Here is a 20,093-nt window from a genome sequence, read left to right as displayed (position 1 = left end):
CCCTCCCTGTCTCCCTCCTCTCTCTCTCTCTCTCTCGCTCGCTCCCTACCCCTCTCTCTCCTCTCTCTCCTTGTCTTTTCAAGCTTGATGTCCTGGTCTAATTGCCCTCTCCATTCCGCACTAACCATCGTATTTATCAGCAAAGCTTTTCTGTGACTTTCATTGTGAACTGTTTGACCTGATTTGGAGATGGCGGTGTTGTACACCCCAGTCCAAAGTTAAAAATCACACAGCACCAGGTTATAGTCCAACAGGTTTAATAGGAAGCACACTAGCTTTCGGAGCGTCGCTCCTTCATCAGGTGATTGTGGAGAGCTCGATCGTAACAGAATTTATAGCAAAAAATTTGCAGTGTGATGTAACTGAAATTATACATTGAAGAATTGATTGTCTGTTAAGCCTTTCATCTGTTAGAATACAGTGATAGTTTCACTTCTTTCATGTGTAAATCACAAAACCCTTTTGTTTTAAAAGTTGCATTCTCGGATTAGCTGTTAACAATGGTGATAGCTAGACAATATGTTGAAGGTGTTAGCCCCCTGTGTTCTCTGTCTATGACCTGAGTTACTGTATGTTTTCAGCTCAAGCTCCATCCAATGTACATACACACAAACGCACGTTGTCCTAGTAACTCATTCAGTTTGCTGCTTACTGTTTCAGAGACTGCGTGCACACACTTCATTCCAAGGACCTCTGGCTGAAGGAAGCCCGGGTGGTGAGAGATGGAGAGGTCCCCTGTAAGGTACTTTAGATCTCAACTCACCACCTCCTCTACCCATTGCCCCTAGGCACCTAAGCAGTGCCCTTTGGTAAATCATCTTCATGACCTTTCCCTTCCCAGGCTCAAGAGGTTCCTGCAGCACCCTGAGATCGCTGTGTTCTCCTGTTTTGGTTTCTTGAACATCAGTAATTTTAATTGTTCCTCTCCAAACCGCTCCCCACCCTGACTTGGAAATATGTCACCGTTCCTTCAGTGTCGCTAGGTCAGAATCCTGAAATTCCCTCCCTTAGGGCATTGTGGGTCAACCTACAGCACATGGACTGCAGTGGTTCAAGACGGCAGCTCACACCCACCTTCTTAAGGGCAATTAGGGACTGGTAATAAATACTGGGCCCAGCCAGTGATGCCAGGGTCCTGTGATTGCGTTGTTAAAAAGATGCACCTTGAGACCTACCTCTTTGTCGAAGCTTACAATCATCAGTCCTAACATCGCCTTATATGGTTACTTTTTTTTTATTTGTTCAATTTTTTTTTATTAGGATACTAAAAGAATGGCAATATATTTCCAAGTCAGGATGGTGAGGGGAACTTTCAGGAAGTGGTGTTCCCATGTATCTGCTGCCCTTGTCTTTCTAGATGGAAGTGTTTGTGGGTTTGCAAGGTCTGAGGATCTTTGGCGAGTTCCTGCAGTGCACCTTGTAGATGGTACATACTGCTGCTACTGAGCGTCGCTGGCAGAGGGAGTGGACGTGTCAGATCAGACCAAGTTACTCTCGGGGGATGTTTACTGTTTAAAGTAAATCACCTTGTTGTTATCGGACCCACCAGCTGCTGATGGTTGAGATATTTTTCTCGCCTTTTCTTACCAGATGGTGAAAAGCCAATCGAATCGAGCACGGCGAGCCCGATTGGCTAGTTGGGAAGATCAAGACAAGGATGATCTTGGACTCTTTGGCTTCTGGCAAACAGAGCCCTTTTCTCCACCGAGTGCTGCCAATGGGAAGGTGCGAGTTCTGTTCAGCTGCATCTTGAAGGGAAGATGGGGATGGCATATTGTTCACGATTTGGTTGTATTTCTTACATAGGAACAGAGCAAGGCCATTCAGCCTCTCAAACCTATTCCATTCCACTATGCAGTGAGATCACCCTTTGATCTGAATCTTTACTCTGTCCACTTGCCTTGGCCCCATGACCTTTGAAAGGAAATCTCTGACCATCAGTCCCTTCCTTCCATCTCTTCTTCAAATAGTAGCAGTGGAACCTTCCAAGTCCATCTGAGAGGGCAGACAAGTCTTCAGCTTAATGTCTCTTGCGAGAGATGGAATCTCTCTGTGGACAACGCAGGGAATGCCGGACGGAATTCTGTGCTGGGGTTCAGTGAACTGAGAGCTGAACCCAGGGTGCTCCCTGTGCGAGGGGGGAAAGCCAGGCCTGACTAACAGCTGAGTGTAGAGGACAGGTGTTTAGACAAGGGAGGTTGAAGGGAATTTCAAACCTCAGAAATTTATAGTTTAGGGGTTTGGGTCAGAATTTTCAAAATCCACAAAGATGGGACAGGAGGCAGGCTGGTCTTTCAAATATTATAATGGACCTTCCCTTCAGTGTGTAACCCCCAGCAACTGAAGCTTCAGGAGACCCAGCACCTGAAGGGAGGCTGGGACTGTTCAGACTGTCCGCACCTGGGTTTCTGGATTAATAGTGGAGTGATAATACCACTGGGCCTTTGCCTTCCCTCAATAGTGGAATTCTCTTTCCTCGAGATCAGTGGGGGTGCAGTTGTTGAATATCTTAAAGGCAGAGGTAGACTGCTTACCTAGCCAGGCTGATAAAGTGGATGGGGATACGCAGTGAAGTTGAGGCCACAACCAGATCAGCCTGATTTTAATTGTCAGAAGTCAGACCACACCGGGTTTATTTGAAATCACAAGCTTTAGGAGTTCTGCTTCTTTGTCAGATTATAACCCTGTGTCGTCTGACTTCTGACCTTATTCACCCCAGTCCAAAACGAGCACATCCACCTCCTGATTTTATTGGAACAAGCTCAAGGGGCTAAATGGCCTACCAGGTTGCCAGCGTGATTAGACTCAGCAGCGATGGCTTCCATGGCCAAATAGCTTGTCTCCACTCTCTGTCTCGATTCACAGCTAGATAATGGCCACTCCAGTGAGAGGTGCAGACAGCCTCAGTGACCATCTGTATGTTCCTAGGAAGACATGTCACTCAGGAGCTGAGGATAGTGCGAAGAGAGATGAAGAGCGTTGTTTAAAAAATCGTATTTGGTTTAAATGGCGATACTGATTTTCTCATCGCTCTTGTTATTTTTAAGGTCCCTCGCAATGAATTTGGAAATGTCTATCTCTTCAAGCCCTGCATGCTTCCCAGAGGCTGCAAGCTCCTGAGGGTCCCCAACATCAACCGAGTGGCCCGGAAACTGAACATCGACTGTGCAGGGGCCGTGGTTGGATTTGATTTCCATTCGGGTCATTCACACCCCATGTAGGTAGCAGCTTGCCCTTTCTCAACACTGCTACATCAGCAAACTTGAATTGAATTGAATTTATTGTCCCGTGTCCCGAGGCACAGTGAAAAGCTTTGTCTTGTGAGCAATCCAGGCAGATCACAGAGTTAAACAGCATAGATAGTAAATACTAGGTAAACAGCGGCAAAAACAAAATCACAGGTACAGGCGAATGTTAAGAGTTTGTGAGTCCATTCAGTATTCTAACAGCAGCAGGGTAGAAACTGTTTCGAAACCGGCTGGTGCGTGTGTTCAGGTTTCTGTACCTTCTCCCCGATGGTAGAGGTTGTAGCAAAACGTTTCCAGGGTGGGATGGATCTTTGAGAAGATCTATTTACTTACTGTAAATGGGCTGAGAGATAGCCTTATAGAGGTTTGTAAAATCATGAGGGGCATGGATAGGGTAAATAGACAAGGTCTTTTTCCCGGGGTAAGAGAGTCACAGGTTTAGAGGGCACAGGTTTAAGGTGAGAGGGGAAAAATTTAGATTAAATTAGATTACTTACAGTGTGGAAACAGGCCCTTCGGCCCAACAAGTCCACTCTGACCCGCCGAAGCGCTACCCACCCAGACCCATTCCCTACATTTACCCCTTCACCTAACACTACAGACAATTTAGCATGGCCAATTCACCTAACCTGCACTTTTTGTTTTGGACTGAGAGGAAACCAGAGCACCCAGAGGAAACCCACGCAGACACAGAGAGAATGTGCAAACTCCACACAGACAGTCGCCTGAGGCAGAAATTGAACCAGGGTCTCTGGCGCTGTGAGGCAGCAGTGCTAACCACTGTGCCACCCATTTTTTTTTTAACCCATCTCCCTGCTCCAAAAATCCATTTAATACAAACACTCCCACGTTTGGGAGATATCAGCGATTAAACTGATAAGAACAGAAGTGACACATATTCCGAGCCAAAAGACTGAGAAGAGATTTAAAAGGGACCTAAGGGGCAATGTTTTCATGCAGAGGGTGGTGCGTGTATGGAATGAGCTGCCAGAGGATGTGGTGGAGGCTGGTACATTTACAGCATTTAAAAGGCACCTGGATGGCTATATGAATAGGAGGGGTTTAGAAGGATATGGGCCAAGTGCTGGTAAATGGGACTAGATTAGGTTGGGATATCTGATTGGCATGGACGAGTTGGTTCAACGGGTCTGTTTCCTGTGCTATACAGCTCTGTGACTTTAGTTCGTAGTCTACAGTTCTGTGACCTCCCTGAACCCACAGCCCTTCAAGTTCTGAGAATCCATCCAATTCTGGCCCCAGCAATGCTGAGGTCACTTGGATAATTTGATACAAATGCATTGATTCACAGTCTCTGAGAGACAGAGATGAACAAAGGAAATATTAAAGCGATTATCCCCTTACTGAATTGACCAAGAAATATTTGTGTTTGCCATAGGTTTTAAGAAGTGCTATAATTATACTTTTCATTGTCACAAAAAGTGCTCCAAGCTGTTTGTCTTTGGCTGTTCTCACAGCTGGTTTAAGAGGAAACTGGAAATATACAGGGAGGAGAGAAGAATCAGTGGATTTGCTGAGACAGTGAGACAAACAAAGGTGAAAGGGGACTTGTGTGGAGCAGATACGCCAGCCTGGAGCAGATTGGCTGAGTGGGCTGTTCCTGTGCTGTACATGTTCTGTTATTCTATACAAATGTCTGAAAATAATCCAAATAACCTCCTTTTCTTAACCTGACCCCTCCCCACCCTCCATTCCCAGCATTGACGGATATATTGTCTGTGAAGAACATGTGGAGATCCTGTTGGCAGCTTGTCAGGAAGAAGAGGCCGAAATGGCAAGAAGAGAACAAAAGGTGAGGTGTTCCTGAACGGGAGGTGGGTAACAAGTGAGGGACAGCTGAACATTGATGGTTTTCCAGGGTCCAGGACACATATCAACAGTTAAAGCAAAGGCCAGGACACATATCAACAGTTAAAGCAAACCCCTGGGGGTTTTGATGTCTTGTTGCCAGTCTCAAAGGTGAAATGCTGGGGCCTGCCTGTCCCCATTTTCAGGATTCCCTCGGGAAAAGGTTGTCCAGCAGTGGTCGTCGCGTGGGTACATGAGGTAGGTTCCGCCCCCAGTGGGATCCTGGTTCCAATCAACGCTATCAGGGCTGGCATACGGTGTTTTGGATTGTGTGGGCGCTGGATATATCTGTAACTTGCATCATGGTTCAGTCCAGTTCTGGCCATCCCAATAGAAAACCACCGCTCACCCTCACTTGCGAGTGGAAATTCCTGGACTGGATTGTACTGTTGGTCTGGATCCTGTCAGTGACTCCAGACGGAAAACATTGCAAAAGCATAGGGTTAATCAAAGGTAGTTGAGCTTGTTGATATTGTTTAATTGTATGTCACTTCCGTCAGACAGAGAGGCACATCTTTCAGTCATGTAACACAAGCCACTCGTATTCAGGTTACTCCCAGAATTTCACTGCATTTACATTTGCATCACCCTCAGACATATTGAGCAAATTCGGCCAGTTTGGTCTCGCAGTCGGGGGCATGCTTCATTTTCAATCGATGGAAAGGTTTGTAACAAGTGGGTGATTTAAATTAAGGCTGCGGACAATCAGGAGATGTTAGGGGCTCAGTGGGCCAACCTGCCTACCAGTGGCAGCAAGCTGTTCCCAAGTTCCTCAAGAGTTTGACAAGAGCTGAGCTCAGTAATCCCTGTCCACTTCCCAATGAGAGGATGTCTACAGCTCAAAACATACACAAACTGTGAAATCTCAATCTGTCTCACACTCCCCAGACTTCACACCAGTGAGTGAGAGAAAATACTAAATGTAAAAACAACCATACAGTTTATAAAACTTTACTTTGTATCTAACTCTGTGCTGTCCTTGTCCTGGGAGTGTTTGGTTGGGATAGAGGTAGCTTTATTTTCAATTTAAGAGTATAAGGAGCTTTACTTCACATTTAACCCCTTGCTTTATCTGTCTGGGGATGTTTGATGGGGACAGTGTAGAGGGAGCTTTATTCTATATCTAACCCCGTGCTGTCCCTGTCCTGGGAATGTTTGATAGAGACAGTGGCAAGGGAGCTTTATTTTCAGTTTAAAAGAGTAAAGACTGTTTTACTTTCAGGTTAAAAGAATATAATCTTGTTCTGCCCTGTCCTGGGAGGGTTTGGTTGGGACGGTGTAGAGGAAACTTCACTATGTGTCTAACCCTGTGCTGTACGTGACCTGGGAGTGATTGACGGGGATGGTATCATGGGAGTTTTACTTCCATTCTAAAAGCATTGAGCAATTTTTACTCCGTATCTAACCCTGTGCTGTCCCTGTCCTGGGAGAGTTTGGTGGGAGAACAGTGTAGAGGGAGCTTTACTCTGTATCTAGCCCCATGCTGTCCCTGTCCTGGGAGTGTTTTATTGGGGGACAGTGTAGAGGAAGCTCTACTCTTTAGCTGATTGCTTTGTGATCATTTGGATCTCTGAAATGTAGGGATTTGATCTCTCTACTGACATCTTGCATCTGATTGATTGGAACAATCCAGAAATAAATAGCTGTAATTGTTTTCAACTCGTTTGAATAAAATGTACTGATTGTATTTTCTGAACAGAAACGAGAGCAGCGTGTAATGGGAAACTGGAAGCTGCTGGTGAAAGGCTTATTGATCAGGGAAAGACTGAAGGCTCGCTATAGTGTCAAGGTAATTCATAGGAACAAGACGAAAGGTCATTCAGGTCACCTTCTCCCAGCCTGACAATCATGTGATGCAATAATAATGGAGGTATTGATTGATCAGAGCGATCAATTCCCTACCTTCGTACGGAGATGAGGAGAACTTTCTTCAGCCAGCGGGTGGGGAATCTGTGGAACACATTCCTGCAGAGAACTGTGGAGACTAAGGCATTGAGTGATTTAAGACACAGATAGATCGGTTCCTGACTGGTAAAGGGATCCAAGGTCACAGGATGAAGGGTAGGGGAATGGGGTTGAGAAACATATCAACCATAATCCATTGATGGACTCGATCGGCCAAATGGCACAGTTCTGCTCCTATATCTGACAGTTTTATCCTCTGGTCTTTGAGGACACGACAGTCCCAAACGTGAGGTGAGCAAAACCCCAGTGGAGAATGTTTAAAACCATAGATCTCCAGTCACCAGCTCCTCCCAAGCACTATCCACTCATTAATCATCATTTTCAAATCCCTTCAAGGTGCCCCCACCCTGCCCCTGCCCCCCCTCCTCTACCAGACCCCAACCCTGAGATCTCTGCATCCTCTCATTGAGACTCTGAGTCGTCATGTTAAAACTGCTCCAGCACTGGGGCTTGTACCTTCAGCTGCCCGCGCCCCAAGCTCTGGATCCTCTTGATCTCAGTTGCTGCCTGTTCCTTAGATTGATGACCCTCTGTGAGATCTGTCTTTGCTCATGTTTGAACTTAACCCCATCATGAAATTTTACTTATTCATTCATGGGATGTGGGCATCTCTGACAGGGCCAGTGTTTGTTGTCAATCTGCAATGGCCCTTCAGTAGCTGGTGGTGAGATGCCTTCTGCTTTATTGCTTCAGACAACATGAACTGTAAGAATCTAATGTCAACATCATGAAAAAATGTGGGGCTGGAAAAACGCAGCAGGCCAGGCAGCATCCGAGGAGCAGGAGAGTCAACGTCGTGTTTTTCCAGCACCACATGTTTCAACTCGAATATAGTTCTGTCGGAGGGACAGTGCCGAGGGATCGCCGCGCTGTCGGAGGGACAGTGCCGAGGGATCGCCGCGCTGTCGGAGGGACAGTGCCGAGGGATCGCCGCGCTGTCGGAGGGACAGGGGAGAGTGCCGAGGGGGCGCCGCGCTGTCGGAGGGAGAGTGCCGAGGGGGCGCCGCGCTGTCGGAGGGAGAGTGCCGAGGGGGCGCCGCGCTGTCGGAGGGAGAGTGCCGAGGGGGCGCCGCGCTGTCGGAGGGAGAGTGCCGAGGGGGCGCCGCGCTGCGCTGTCGGAGGGATAGTGACGAGGGGGCGCCGCGCTGCGCTGTCGGAGGGATAGTGACGAGGTTTGATACAAGTTCAGCATAACTTGAACAAACTTGTAGACAGAAATCCAAATCTTTTAACACCTTTTGTTTTATGGTTTTTGCTCAGGACGGCGCTGCCCTGAACTCATCTCCGGATGTGGGGAGGGGCAGCTCACTCGATGGGAAAGCTGACAGTAATTCCACCTCAGTCAGTGACGCGACCGTCTCGTGGCCCTTGAACCGGCAGGAGGAGACAGTGAAGGGGACGGCAAAGAGCAGGAAACAGAAGAAAGCAGAAGAGAAACACCTCTTCCCGTTCGAGAAGCTGTGAGAGCCAGTGACTGCCCTGAACATGGTTTGAGAGGGAGGAACCTCCTGTCTCACCTGTAACCAAAGAATGGGGGTACATAAACCCCTCCACCCCCCCCATTCCCCTTCAGGGGCAGGCTGCCCTGGAGACTGCTCAGGGCACCCTATAGTTAGAGTATCTCCGAACACCCCCTGCCTTAAGGACAAGGTTCCAGTAGTTGCTTTTTAGTCTTAGTTGCACAGATTAGACGGAAAACCCTCTTTGTTCAGGAGCTGGGAGCCTGGAGAGACTGCGGAGAAGGGGAAGGGACTCTGGCGGAGGGGAGAAGGCAGTGGGTCTGTGCTTCAAACCCATTGGTCAAGTTGCCAGCACAGCTGACACCCCCAGCAAAGAGTCATTAACCAGAGGTTATCTCACTCACCAGAGATCCCCTTCATCCAGTGCTGAGCTACGAAGCCCAAGTGGACAAACTGCATTCCAGTTACTAAAGCAGAAATTACTGGGAAAACTCAGCAGGTCTGGCACTGTATTCCAGTTCTTCCTCTGTATGGAAATCCCAACTGTGACTAGCTGTTAAAGACCAGGTTCTGTTCCTCCTTCTGAATGTGCATGGAAACGAACAAATGCTAAGGGTGGCTGTTTGCGAAAGCTGCTCTGGGAATTGAGTTGAATCTGAAATGAAGGCTCAGTGCAGTGCAGTGTTATTGCTGTAGCTGGAAACAGGCTAAGTTGAATTTTCCACCACTGCACAGCTGGGCTCTGGAGTGGCCACACTGTGGTCACCTTTCTCAAGGACAGGGAGCTGTCTCTGGCTGATCTCTGGATTGTGACAGAGTGATCAGTGTGCAATGTCAAGCAGCTCCTCATTTCTCCCAGGCAGTACTCATTTGCACACGCCCATGTGTGTTTCTGAGCATGTTTGAAGGAGCTGCTAACATTGAAGAATAACATGTGATAATGCAAAGGGCATTAGCAGAGAGCTGAGCCTTAAAAGGAAAAATATAGGAAAACAAACAAACCAAGTGAGAGTATCATTTAACAGAAGACTTTTTAATATCTCTCCATTTAGTCACTGTTCAGTGTGTATCTACCCCCTGAGGCCCTGCTCATTGTCTGAGCTCCCTCACCTCTCCACTACCTCAGCTTGCCAACAGTCAGATTTTTTTCATGTTTTGGCAGTGCACATTGACAGGCTATTCCACTGCAGTGAACTTCACAGCAGAATCCTCAATCCTGTTCTCAGCCTAACTGCATGAGCAAACCATCTCCAAAAGGAATCACTCAGTAGACGGTCAGCAGTCCCAGCTATCTGCCCCTGTCCTCCCCCACCACACCCCGACCCTCTGCCTATGGTGGGGGCTAAAGTCTTCCCAAACAGTTACAATAACCAAGCAAGGATCTGCTATGGAACCAGAACATGTTATTTTCTATTCTGCGTTAACTGGTTGTTGCATGAAAATGATTTTTAATTCAAAACAAAGGTCTCTCTTCCCAGCTCCCACTGCCAAAAAAAATCAAGCTCTGAAACTTTTTTTTAAGAACCACTAAATCCAGTTTGCGATCTCTGTATATCCTGTACTATTGGTTTTGTACCTACTTTGTGGAAAATAAAGTGTTGATTTGTAATTAAATTCATTGCCATGCTCAGACCAACGTCAGTGTCAAAGGTAGATTGTGAGAGGGATACAAACTGTTTACAGAGATATTAACTGGTTAAATAAGTGGGTCAAAAGTTGGCAAATGCAGTATAATGTGGGAAAATGTGAAGTTATTCATGTTGGATGGGAAACAAAAGAAGAATGTTATTTAAATAGAGAAAAAAACTGCAGAAAGCTGCAACACAAAAGGACGTGGGGAAACTTGTGCATGAAACTCAGAAAGCTAGCACAGCACAATGGGTAGCAGGTAATCAGGAAGGGTCAGTGAACGTTGGCCCTGTGTTTTAAAGGGGTTGGAGAATAAGAGTATTATACTGCAACTGTACAAGGTGCTGGGGAGCCCACATCTGAAGCACAGAACAGTTTGGGTTGCGTTATTTAAGGAAAGGTATTATTTGACCGGAGGTAGTTCAGAGAAGGTTCACGAGGATAATCCCCAGAATGGAGGGATTGTGTTATGAGCAAAGACTAACAGGTTGGCAGTTTACTCACTCTAGAAGAATGGGAGGTGATCTCACTGAAATATATCGGATTCTTAAGGGGCTTGACAGGGTCAATGCTGAGAGGATGGTTCCCCTCATGGGAGGGTCTGGGCCCAGAGGGTACAGACTCAGAATAAAGGGGGCATCAGTTTCAGACTGAGATGGGGAGGCATTTCTTCTCTGAGGGTTGAGTGTCTTTGGAACTCCTTGCTACAGTGAGTGGTGGGGACAGAGTCCTTGTGGACATTTAAGGCTGAGATAGGTTGAAGAATCAAGGATTATGGGGAAAGGGCAGGAAAGTGGATGTGAGGAATGTTGGAGCAGGCTTGAGGGGCTGAATGGCCTACTCCTGTTCCTGTTTCCAATGGTAGGAGGGTAGTGGGTGATCAAGCTGCTTTGCCCTTTGTAATGTTCAGTTTCTCGAGTGAAATGAAAACAAAACACTGCAAGTCCTCATCTGCATCTTAAGTAACAGCAATTAATGTTTCAATGCCTAAGAGAGTTGACTCTGCATAAACACGGGGCAGACAGTAAATTGACCTTGGAGGGCCTACAGACAGGCAGACTCACCACAAAGTTAGGAGATTTTAGAGTTAACTGTCAAGGACAGTGTAGTCCTGGGATTAGATTCCATTGAGGTTTGATGTTTAGGATGCATTCTAATGGTTGGGTTCAGGATGATGTGATTGATAGATGGACATGAAGAAACTGCCAATCTCCCAGTTTCTACATTTTTACAGCAATTGGATATGGAACCATACTACTGTAGATTACAAAATGTCAAAGGATCAGAACTCTCGTTTGAAAGAAAACGTATAGTGGCACGATGTAAGAGCTTTACTCTGTATCTCACCCCGTGCTGTCCCTGTCCTGGGAGTGTTTGATTGGGGGACAGTGTAGAGGTAGCTTTACTCTTTAGCTGATTGCTTTGTGATCATGTGGATCTCTTGAAATGTAGGGATTTGATCTCTGTACTGAACAATCCAGAAATAAATAGCTGTAATTGTTTTCAGCTCGTTTGAATAAAATGTACTGATTGTATTTTCTGAACAGAAACGAGAGCAGCGTGTAATGGGAAACTGGAAGCTGCTGGTGAAAGGCTTATTGATCAGGGAAAGACTGAAGGCTCGCTTATAGTGTCAAGGTAATTCACAGGAACAAGACGAAAGGTCATTCAGGTCACCTTCTCCCAGCCTGACAATCATGTGACCCAATAATAATGGAGGTATTGATTGATCAGAGCGATCAATTCCCTACCTTCGAACGGAGATGAGGAGAACTTTCTTCAGCCAGCGGGTGGGCATGGCACTCATCCACAGATTCTATCAACAAACACATTGACCTGGTCCCAATATACCAGCCACTGCAGCGGACAGCTGGAACTGACAACCGGAAGCGGCAGATACAAACCACTACAAATGCCGGAGGAAAGATCACAGAAGCGCTTCACAGAATGTCTGCAACACAAATTCCCAGCTCGGCGAACAGAACCACAACATGAATGGCCTCTTCCTGCTTCTAATCTGCATGATCTTAATTTGTATTTAATGAAGTGATCCTCTAAGTCAATAAATCAATGCAACTTGGCGGTGTTTTATTTCAAAAATATATTAGTTTGTAACAAAAGAAGTTCCATTTCATCAAACCCTTCAAACACAAACTAGAACCTTATCAGACTGCACATTGGCAGAGAGGGCAAACTGATCACAGTCTCATGCTGACAGATTATTGCAAACTCACGTCTCAAATTTTAACAACAAACATTTTTACTCTGGGCCAGTGACAGGTACAAATGCAAACTCAAGAATCAGGCAATCTGAGCTTGACTATTGCAGGAGGAGTTCAACGAGAGTGACCAGGCCAAAGGAGAACATTATAGATGACCCACTTGTGTCTCAGGATTGTTGTAGGTACAGGGAGTGATGTGAACAATAACAGGGGTTTACTTTTTTTTTTGAAGACAGCTGTTTGTCAGCCCCAGTTGAGAAAGGAAGTAAAGAGGGCACACACCAATGTCTGCTTCTCCTCTAAGCTCAGAGCATCTTTGGGCGGTCACGGGACTTCACAATCAGGATGGGCACGAGAGAGAAGCAGCCCAGGAGCAGGGCCACCAGGGGGCGGTAGAAGAGCCAGCCCAGGGCTATAGTCAGTAGTGTCAACGACGTGGCGACACACCCAGCGAAAACAGTCAGGCCCAGGCTGACCAAGTCCCGGATGATTGGGACCCAGTCCACTGTGGGAGGAAAGACAGGCAGTGTTTAAAACAGCATCGGCAAAACGTCACCGCTCACCTCGCCAGATCCCAGCACCACATCCTCTGGTTTAGGAGCAAGGTTACACCATTAAAAATAGGGGCAGAGGTAGGCCATTTGGCCCATCAAGTCTGCTCTGCTATTCACTGAGATCGTGGCTGATCTGATCATCCACAACTCCACTTTCCTGCCTTTTTAAACATAAACCCTGATTCCTTATTAATTAAAACACTGCCTGAATCTTAAATTGATTTAATAACCCAGTCCCACGGTTGGGTTGTGCTAAAGAATTCCATGGATTCACTGCTCTCCGAGAGAAGAAATTCCTTATGTCCATCTTAAATGGGTGACCTTTATTCTAAGATGATGCCCTCTGGTCCTAGACTCACCTTCAAGGGGGAGCAACCTCTCCACATCTCCCCTGCGAAGCCCCCTAAGAATCTTGTGTAATTCAACAGGGTCACCTCTGAACCGTCTATATTCCAATGCTATAGGTCCAACTGACTCAACCTCTCATAAGAGGGTCCCTCCATCCCTGGGATCAGTCGAGTGACCCTGGTCTAGGATGCCTCCAATTGCAGACTATCTTCCCTTCGGTAAGGGGCTCAAAATTGTTCACAATGATCCAGCTGTGGTCTGATAAGGGCCTTGTACAGTTGTAGCTCTATTCACTTTGAAATAAAGGCTGGCATTTCCTTTTATGCAGTGAACTTGCATGCTGGCTTTTTGTGATTTATACACAAGGACTCCCAAATTACTCTGATCTGTAGCTTTCTGCAGTCTTTCTCTATTTAAATAATATTCAGTTGCTCTGCTCTTCCTGCCAAAGTGCATGAGCTGACATTTACTGACAAGATGTTATATCTGCCAAGATTTTGCCCCCTCTTTTAACCCGTCTATGTCCCCTCTGCAGAACCTCTACCACTAACCTTCCCACCCATTTTTATGTAATTTGCAATCCTGGCTACTTGACAACTCACTTTCCTCATCCCAGTCTTTAATATATTCTATAAATAATTGTGGTCCCAGCACTGATCCCCATGGCACTCCAGGATGACCAGGGTGCCATCCTGAAACTACTCCCTTTTGCCCAACTCTCTCCTGTTAGCCAATCCTCTATCCATGCTAATGTATACTTCTTTCCTTTTAATAGCTTAATATGTGATACCTTATCAAACACTCTCAAAGTCCAACTATATTACATCAACTGCTTCCCCTTTATCTATCCTGCTTGTTCCTTCTCAAACATTTAATAAATTATCAGAAATTATTTCCCTTTCATGTAGCCATGCTGAATCTGCCTGATCATATTATGTATTTTTAAATCCTCAGCTGTTACATCCTGTATAATAGACTCTAACATTTTCCCAATAACAGATGTTAAGTTAACCGGCCTATAGTTTCCTGTCTTTTTTTACCGACTGGCAAGTGTGAATCCTGCACAGAATCATGTCCTGAGAACACAGAACATAGAACAATCCAGCGCAGAACAGGCCCTTCGGCCCACAATGTTGTGCCGACCTGTGAACTATTCTCAGCTCGTCCCCCTACACTATCCCATCATCATCCATGTGCTTATCTAAGGATTGTTTAAATCTCCCTAATGTGGCTGAGTTAACTACATTAGCAGGCAGGGCATTCCACCCCCTTACCACTCTCTGAGTAAAGAAACTGCCTCTGACATCTGTCTTAAATCTATCACCCCTCAATTTGTAGTTATGTCCCCTCATACAAGTTGACGTCATCATCCAAGGAAAAAGTCTTTCACGGTCTACCCTATCTAATCCTCTGATCATCTTGTACATCTCTATCAAATCTCCCCTTAGCCTTCTTCCCAATGAGAACAGACCCAAGTCCCTCAGCCTTTCCTCATAAGACCTTCCCTCCAGACCAGGCAACATCCTGATAAATCTCCTCTGCACCTTTTCCAATGCTTCCACATCCTTCCTGTAATGGGGCGACCAGAACTGTACACAATATTCCAAGTGCGGCCGCACCAGCGTTTTGTATAGTTGCAACATGATTATTGCGGTTTCGGAACTCAGTCCCTCTACCAATGAAACCGAACACACCGTATGCCTTCTTAACAGCACTATCCACCTGGGTGGCAACTTTCAGGGATCTATGTACATGGACTCCGGCCGCACCAGCGTTTTGTATAGTTGCAGCATGATTATTGCGGTTTCGGAACTCAGTCCCTCTACCAATGAAACCAAACACACCGTATGCCTTCTTAACAGCACTATCCACCTGGGTGGCAATTTCCATTGACCCAGTACTCTGCCTTCCTGTTATTCTTCCCAAAGTACATCACCTCACATTTAACCCAGCAGCATTTAGCCCAGTAATCTCCTTAGTATCTTTTGTCCAGTGATAGTTATTGTGTTGCATTTCCTCTACCCTTTGCCCCAGCCCTAATGTAGACCAATCCTTCCTGTTCAATATTCAGGATGGAGATTGATAGGTTTAGATTAGACCAAGGCATTAATGAGTATAAAACTAAAGCAGGTAAATGGATTAGGATGCAGGTCAACCATGAATAGTGAGACAGCAGTGAGGGGCCGAAGGGTCTCCAGTTCCTGCATTACAATATCACGTGAACCAAACAGGGAGGACACAAAGATAAATACAACTCCTATCGACAGTCTGAGAAAGTCACCTGATCCCAGTTACCGGATAATCCAATTACACTACTGGATAGGCCCGGTTACCTGATCCCTGTTTGCTGGATGATCCCGGTTACTGGGTGATCCCCAGTTACCAGGCGATCTTTGGTTACCAGCTGATCCTGGTTGCTAGGTGATTCCTGGTTACCAGGCAGTCCCAGAATCCCTACAGTGTGGAAACCGGCCATTTGGTCCAACAAGTCCATACTGACCCTCCGAAGTGTATCCCACCCAGACCCATTCTCCTATTACTATTCATTTACTCCTGACTAACGCACCTAACCCACACATCCCTGAACACTATGGGTAATGCACCCGTTGGACTGTGGGACGAAGCCCACGCAGACATGGGAGAATGTGCAAACTCCATACAGACTGTCACCAGAGGCAGGAATCGAACCTGGGTCCCTGGTGCTGTGAGGCAGCCGTGCTAACCACTGAGCCACCGTGCCTCTCTGGTTAGCAGTTGGTCGCCAGTTACCAGGCAACCGCTGGTTGCTAGCTGATCCCAGTTGCGAGGCAATCCCCGGTTACCGGTGGTTATTCACAGCAGAAGAAAGTTCAATAATTTAAAGTGAAGCGAGGAGCCCCCAGCTCACCGATTGCGTGGAAAATCTTTGTCATGAGCTTCATGCCGAGGAACATCAGCATCCAACCAGCAAACCGTAATCCCCAGGTCAGCATCGAATTCGCAGCGTGTTCCCTTTCAAAGACCTCCTGTGGGATGGGGAAGATCATTGCTCAGAAACTCATCCAGCGGCTTCCTCAGTGTCTAAACTGCCTCTTCATGGGGCATTTCATTGCTCATTCTCCCACTGCGATGTACTGGACCCTCACCTGTCCCCAGCCCGTTCGCCCACTCCCACTCCCTCACTCCCAGCCTCAGAGACACCCTCTCCCACTGGGGGACAGACCACACTTGGATCAGGTGGAGACCATTTGGCCCGTCCAGGCCTCTCCCCCTGTCCATGAGGTCAGAGTTGATTACAAATCCTGCATTCACATCCAACTGCAGTAATCTTTAATCTGCTGCCTTACAAGAATCTACTTACCCCCAATTGCAAAACTATTCAGGGAGCGCGTCTCCATGGCCTTTAACAGTGGAGAGCATCTTCATTCCAGAAAGGCCCCAGCCCCACCACCCTCTCCTACCTAGAGCCTTCTCACTCTCACTGAGCTAGAGAGGCCCCTGAGGTACAGGGCTGTAGGACATCGAATTGTATCTGTGTAAGAGCCACCCCAAGGGGTCACTAATGTAAGACAGTCACTCATCAATCCATTGGGAGTTCAGGACGAAGGTTCTCACCCCAAGAGTGGGGATCAAACGTGGGACTCATGGCCAGAGGCAGGGGGGTGAACGGTAGAGATGTATTTTAGGACAGCCTGATGAATAGGTGAGGGAGAAAGGATTAGTGGGAAACGTGAATAGTGGTTAAAGAGTAAGTTCTGGATAAAGTGGGTGGGGGAAGGGGGTGTTGGGAGTTTCACGTCAGTGTAGGTTGTGGCATGAATCTGATTGGTTAAGACCATAAGACATAGGAGTGGAAGTAAGGCCATTCGGCCCATCGAGTGCACTCCGCCATTCAATCATGGCTGATGGGCATTTCAACTCCACTTATCCGCATTCTCCCCGTAGCCCTTAATTGGTTGTAGCCTAGCAACGCGCCCCAGCAGCTGAGAAACTACAAAGGTCAAACAATTATCAATTCAACACTGACCGTCGCAGACAGTGACTCCTCATACAACAGTTCCAGAACGTTCCCAGATTGTGTCTGGTACGGAAGCAGCTGGTCCCCCTGCTGACGTGCCACGACAGTCACCTGCAGAGAGCAGCAACATGAGATCTGGTCAACAAACCCTGCCCAAACACAAAGCAGCAGCTCAAACGGGATCTTCCTGTGCGTCAGGTGCACAATCCCCTTCCCCCTGTCCCACAGTAAGAGCCACGGGGGGGACGGGGGCACCAGTTTTGTCGAGTTTATATTCTGGTCAGAGCTCTGGCACTGAGCTGGGGAAAACAAATGGCTCGGTGGGAATGTCAACAGAATAAGAATCCAACGGCCCAGGTGAATAATGTGGGGGCGTGGGTTCAAATCCCATCACGGCACTGGGTGGAATTTAATTTCACTTAAATCTGGAACAAAGATATAGTTTTGCGGTTGTCATCAAATTGAAAGAAAAAAATATATAGTGTGGCAAAGATAATCAGTAAACCAACGGAAAGGGGCAAGTTTTAAAATCCAACACAATCAGAAACAAAACATATAAAGTTGGAGAAAATAAACTTTAAGGGTAACATGGAGAAAGTGAGGACTGCAGATGCTGGATATCAGAGCTGAAAATGTGTTGCTGGAAAAGCGCAGCAGGTCAGGCAGCATCCAGGGAGCAGGAGAATCGACGTTTCGGGCAAAAGCCCTTCTTCAGGGATACCTTTAAGGGTAACCTTGCAGATAATATCAAGATAAACACTGAAAGCTTTGTTAAATATACAGGAAGGAACCGAGTGATCAAAGTGAACAAAGGGCTCTCACAGAAGACTTCCGACAGTGCGGCACTCCCTCAGCACTGACCCTCCGACACTGCTGCACTCCCTCAGCACTGACCCTCCGACACTGCAGCACTCCCTCAGTACTGTCCCTCCAACAGTGCGGCACTCCCTCAGCACTGACCCTCCGACAGTGCAGCGCTCCCTCAGCACTGACCCTCCGACAGTGGGGCGCTCCCTCAACACTGACCCCCCGACAGTGCCGCACTCCCTCAGTACTGACCCTCAGCAATGACCCTCCAACAGTGCGGCACTCCCTCAGCGCTGACCCAGCGACGGTGTGGCAGTCCCTCAGCACTGACCCTTCGACAGTGCGGCACTCCCTCAGCACTGACCCTCCGACAGTGCCGCACTCCCTCAGTACTGACCCTCCAGCAGTGCGGCACTCCCTCAGCACTGACCCTCCAACAGTGCCGCACTCCCTCAGTACTGACCCTCCAGCAGTGCGGCACTCCCTCAGCACTGGCCCTCTGACAGTGCAGCACTCACTCAGCACTGACCCTCCATCAGTGCGGCACTCCCTCAGTACTGACCCTCTGACAGTGCGGCACTCCCTCAGCACTGACCCTCTGACAGTGCGGCACTCCTCAGCACTGACCCTCCATCAGTGCGGCACTCACTCAGCACTGACCCTCCATCAGTGCGGCACTCCCTCAGTACTGACCCTCTAACAGTGCGGCACTCCCTCAGCACTGACCCTCTGACAGTGCAGTACTCCCTCAGCACTGACCCTCTGGCAATGCGGCACTCCCTCAGCACTGGCCCTCTGACAGTGTGGCACTCAATCAGCACTGACCCTCCGACAGTGAGGCACTTACTCAGCACTGACCCTCCATCAGTGCGGCACTCCCTCAGTACTGACCCTCTGACAGTGCGGCACTCCTCAGCACTGACCCTCACAGTCCAGAGCTCTCTCAGTATGCTGTTGGAGTGTCAGCCTGGATCATGTGCTTAAGTCTCTAGAGGAGGTGAGAGAGGGAGAGTGAGATGGCGTGGGTTTGGTAATGGGACTGAAACTGATGAAGTGATAAGGCAGGGCAAGGCCATGCAGAGAACTGAGCACAAGTTTCTGGTTATGAAAGTGAGCTTTTGTGAAGTTGCAAACCAGTGAGTGCCGGGACATTGGGAATCAGAACTGCTGCTGCAGATTAGACCAAGTGCATTGGCAGCATCAGGAGTACGGCTGGACAGTCGGGACTTCGCTGCAATAGTCCAGTATGCCCCCTCATGATAGCCATCTCTGCCCTGGGAAAAAGTCTCTGGCTATCCACTCTATCTATGCCTCTCATCATCTTGTACACCTCTATCAAGACACCCCTCATCCTTCTTCCCTCCAATGAAAAAAGCCCTAGCTCCCTCAACATTTCTTGATAAGACATGCCCTCCAGTCCAGGCAGCATCCTGGGAAATCTCCTCTGCACCCTCTCTAAAGCTTCCACATCCTCCCTATAATGAAGTTACTAGAATTGAACACAATATTCCAAGTGTGGTCTAATCAAGGCTTTATCGATCTACAGCATAACCTCGCAGCTCTTAAACTCAATCCCCCTGCTCATGAAAGCCAACTCACCATATGCCTTCGCAGAGAAAAAAATGAGTTACGAAGGTAAACTGGCCAAAAATATAAAGGAGGATAGTAAAAGCTTTTTTAGGTATGTGAAAGGCAAAAAAATGGTTAAGACTAAAATTGGGCCCTTGAAGACAGAAACAGGGGAATATATTACGGGGAACAAAGAAATGGCAGAAGAATTAAATGGGTACTTCAGATCTGTGTACACTGGGGAAGACACAAGCAATCTCCCTGAAGTAACAGTGGCTGAAGGACCTGAACTGAAGAGAATTCATATTTGCCAGGAATTGGTGTTGGAGAGACTGTTAGGCCTGAAGGTTGATAAGTCACCGGGGCCTGATGGTCTACATCCCAGGGTACTGAAGGAGGTGGCTCAGGAAATCGTGGATGCGTTGGTG

At 47.4% G+C, this 20,093-nt stretch overlaps 2 protein-coding genes and 1 pseudogene across 4 annotated transcripts in view; 1 reads left to right on the top strand and 2 right to left on the bottom strand.

Moving 5' to 3' along the window:
• xpc (xeroderma pigmentosum, complementation group C) overlaps positions 1–10,153 on the top strand; it is a 47,641-nt gene extending 37,488 nt beyond the window's left edge. For all 3 annotated transcript variants that reach the window (XM_043707558.1, XM_043707560.1, XM_043707559.1), the window contains 6 exons: positions 661–742; positions 1,591–1,725; positions 3,048–3,217; positions 4,965–5,058; positions 6,814–6,903; positions 8,340–10,153. In XM_043707558.1, coding sequence (XP_043563493.1) covers positions 661–742; positions 1,591–1,725; positions 3,048–3,217; positions 4,965–5,058; positions 6,814–6,903; positions 8,340–8,543 — 775 coding nt within the window. In that variant the 3' untranslated portion in view covers positions 8,544–10,153. The remainder of the gene's footprint in view (positions 1–660; positions 743–1,590; positions 1,726–3,047; positions 3,218–4,964; positions 5,059–6,813; positions 6,904–8,339) is intronic.
• Positions 3,993–4,173, bottom strand: LOC122559280 (annotated as a pseudogene).
• Positions 10,154–12,231: 2,078 nt separating the features above from the next.
• LOC122558785 (transmembrane protein 43) overlaps positions 12,232–20,093 on the bottom strand; it is a 30,996-nt gene continuing 23,134 nt past the window's right edge. Inside the window, exons 10-12 of the mRNA XM_043707561.1 lie at positions 17,299–17,400; positions 16,180–16,297; positions 12,232–12,895 (exon numbers count right to left, since the gene is read on the bottom strand). Coding sequence (XP_043563496.1) covers positions 12,696–12,895; positions 16,180–16,297; positions 17,299–17,400 — 420 coding nt within the window. The 3' untranslated portion in view covers positions 12,232–12,695. The remainder of the gene's footprint in view (positions 12,896–16,179; positions 16,298–17,298; positions 17,401–20,093) is intronic.

This window comes from Chiloscyllium plagiosum, chromosome 18 (genome assembly GCF_004010195.1).
Source record: "Chiloscyllium plagiosum isolate BGI_BamShark_2017 chromosome 18, ASM401019v2, whole genome shotgun sequence".
Classification (NCBI taxonomy): domain Eukaryota; kingdom Metazoa; phylum Chordata; class Chondrichthyes; order Orectolobiformes; family Hemiscylliidae; genus Chiloscyllium; species Chiloscyllium plagiosum.
This window is presented reverse-complemented; position numbering and strand designations above follow the sequence as displayed.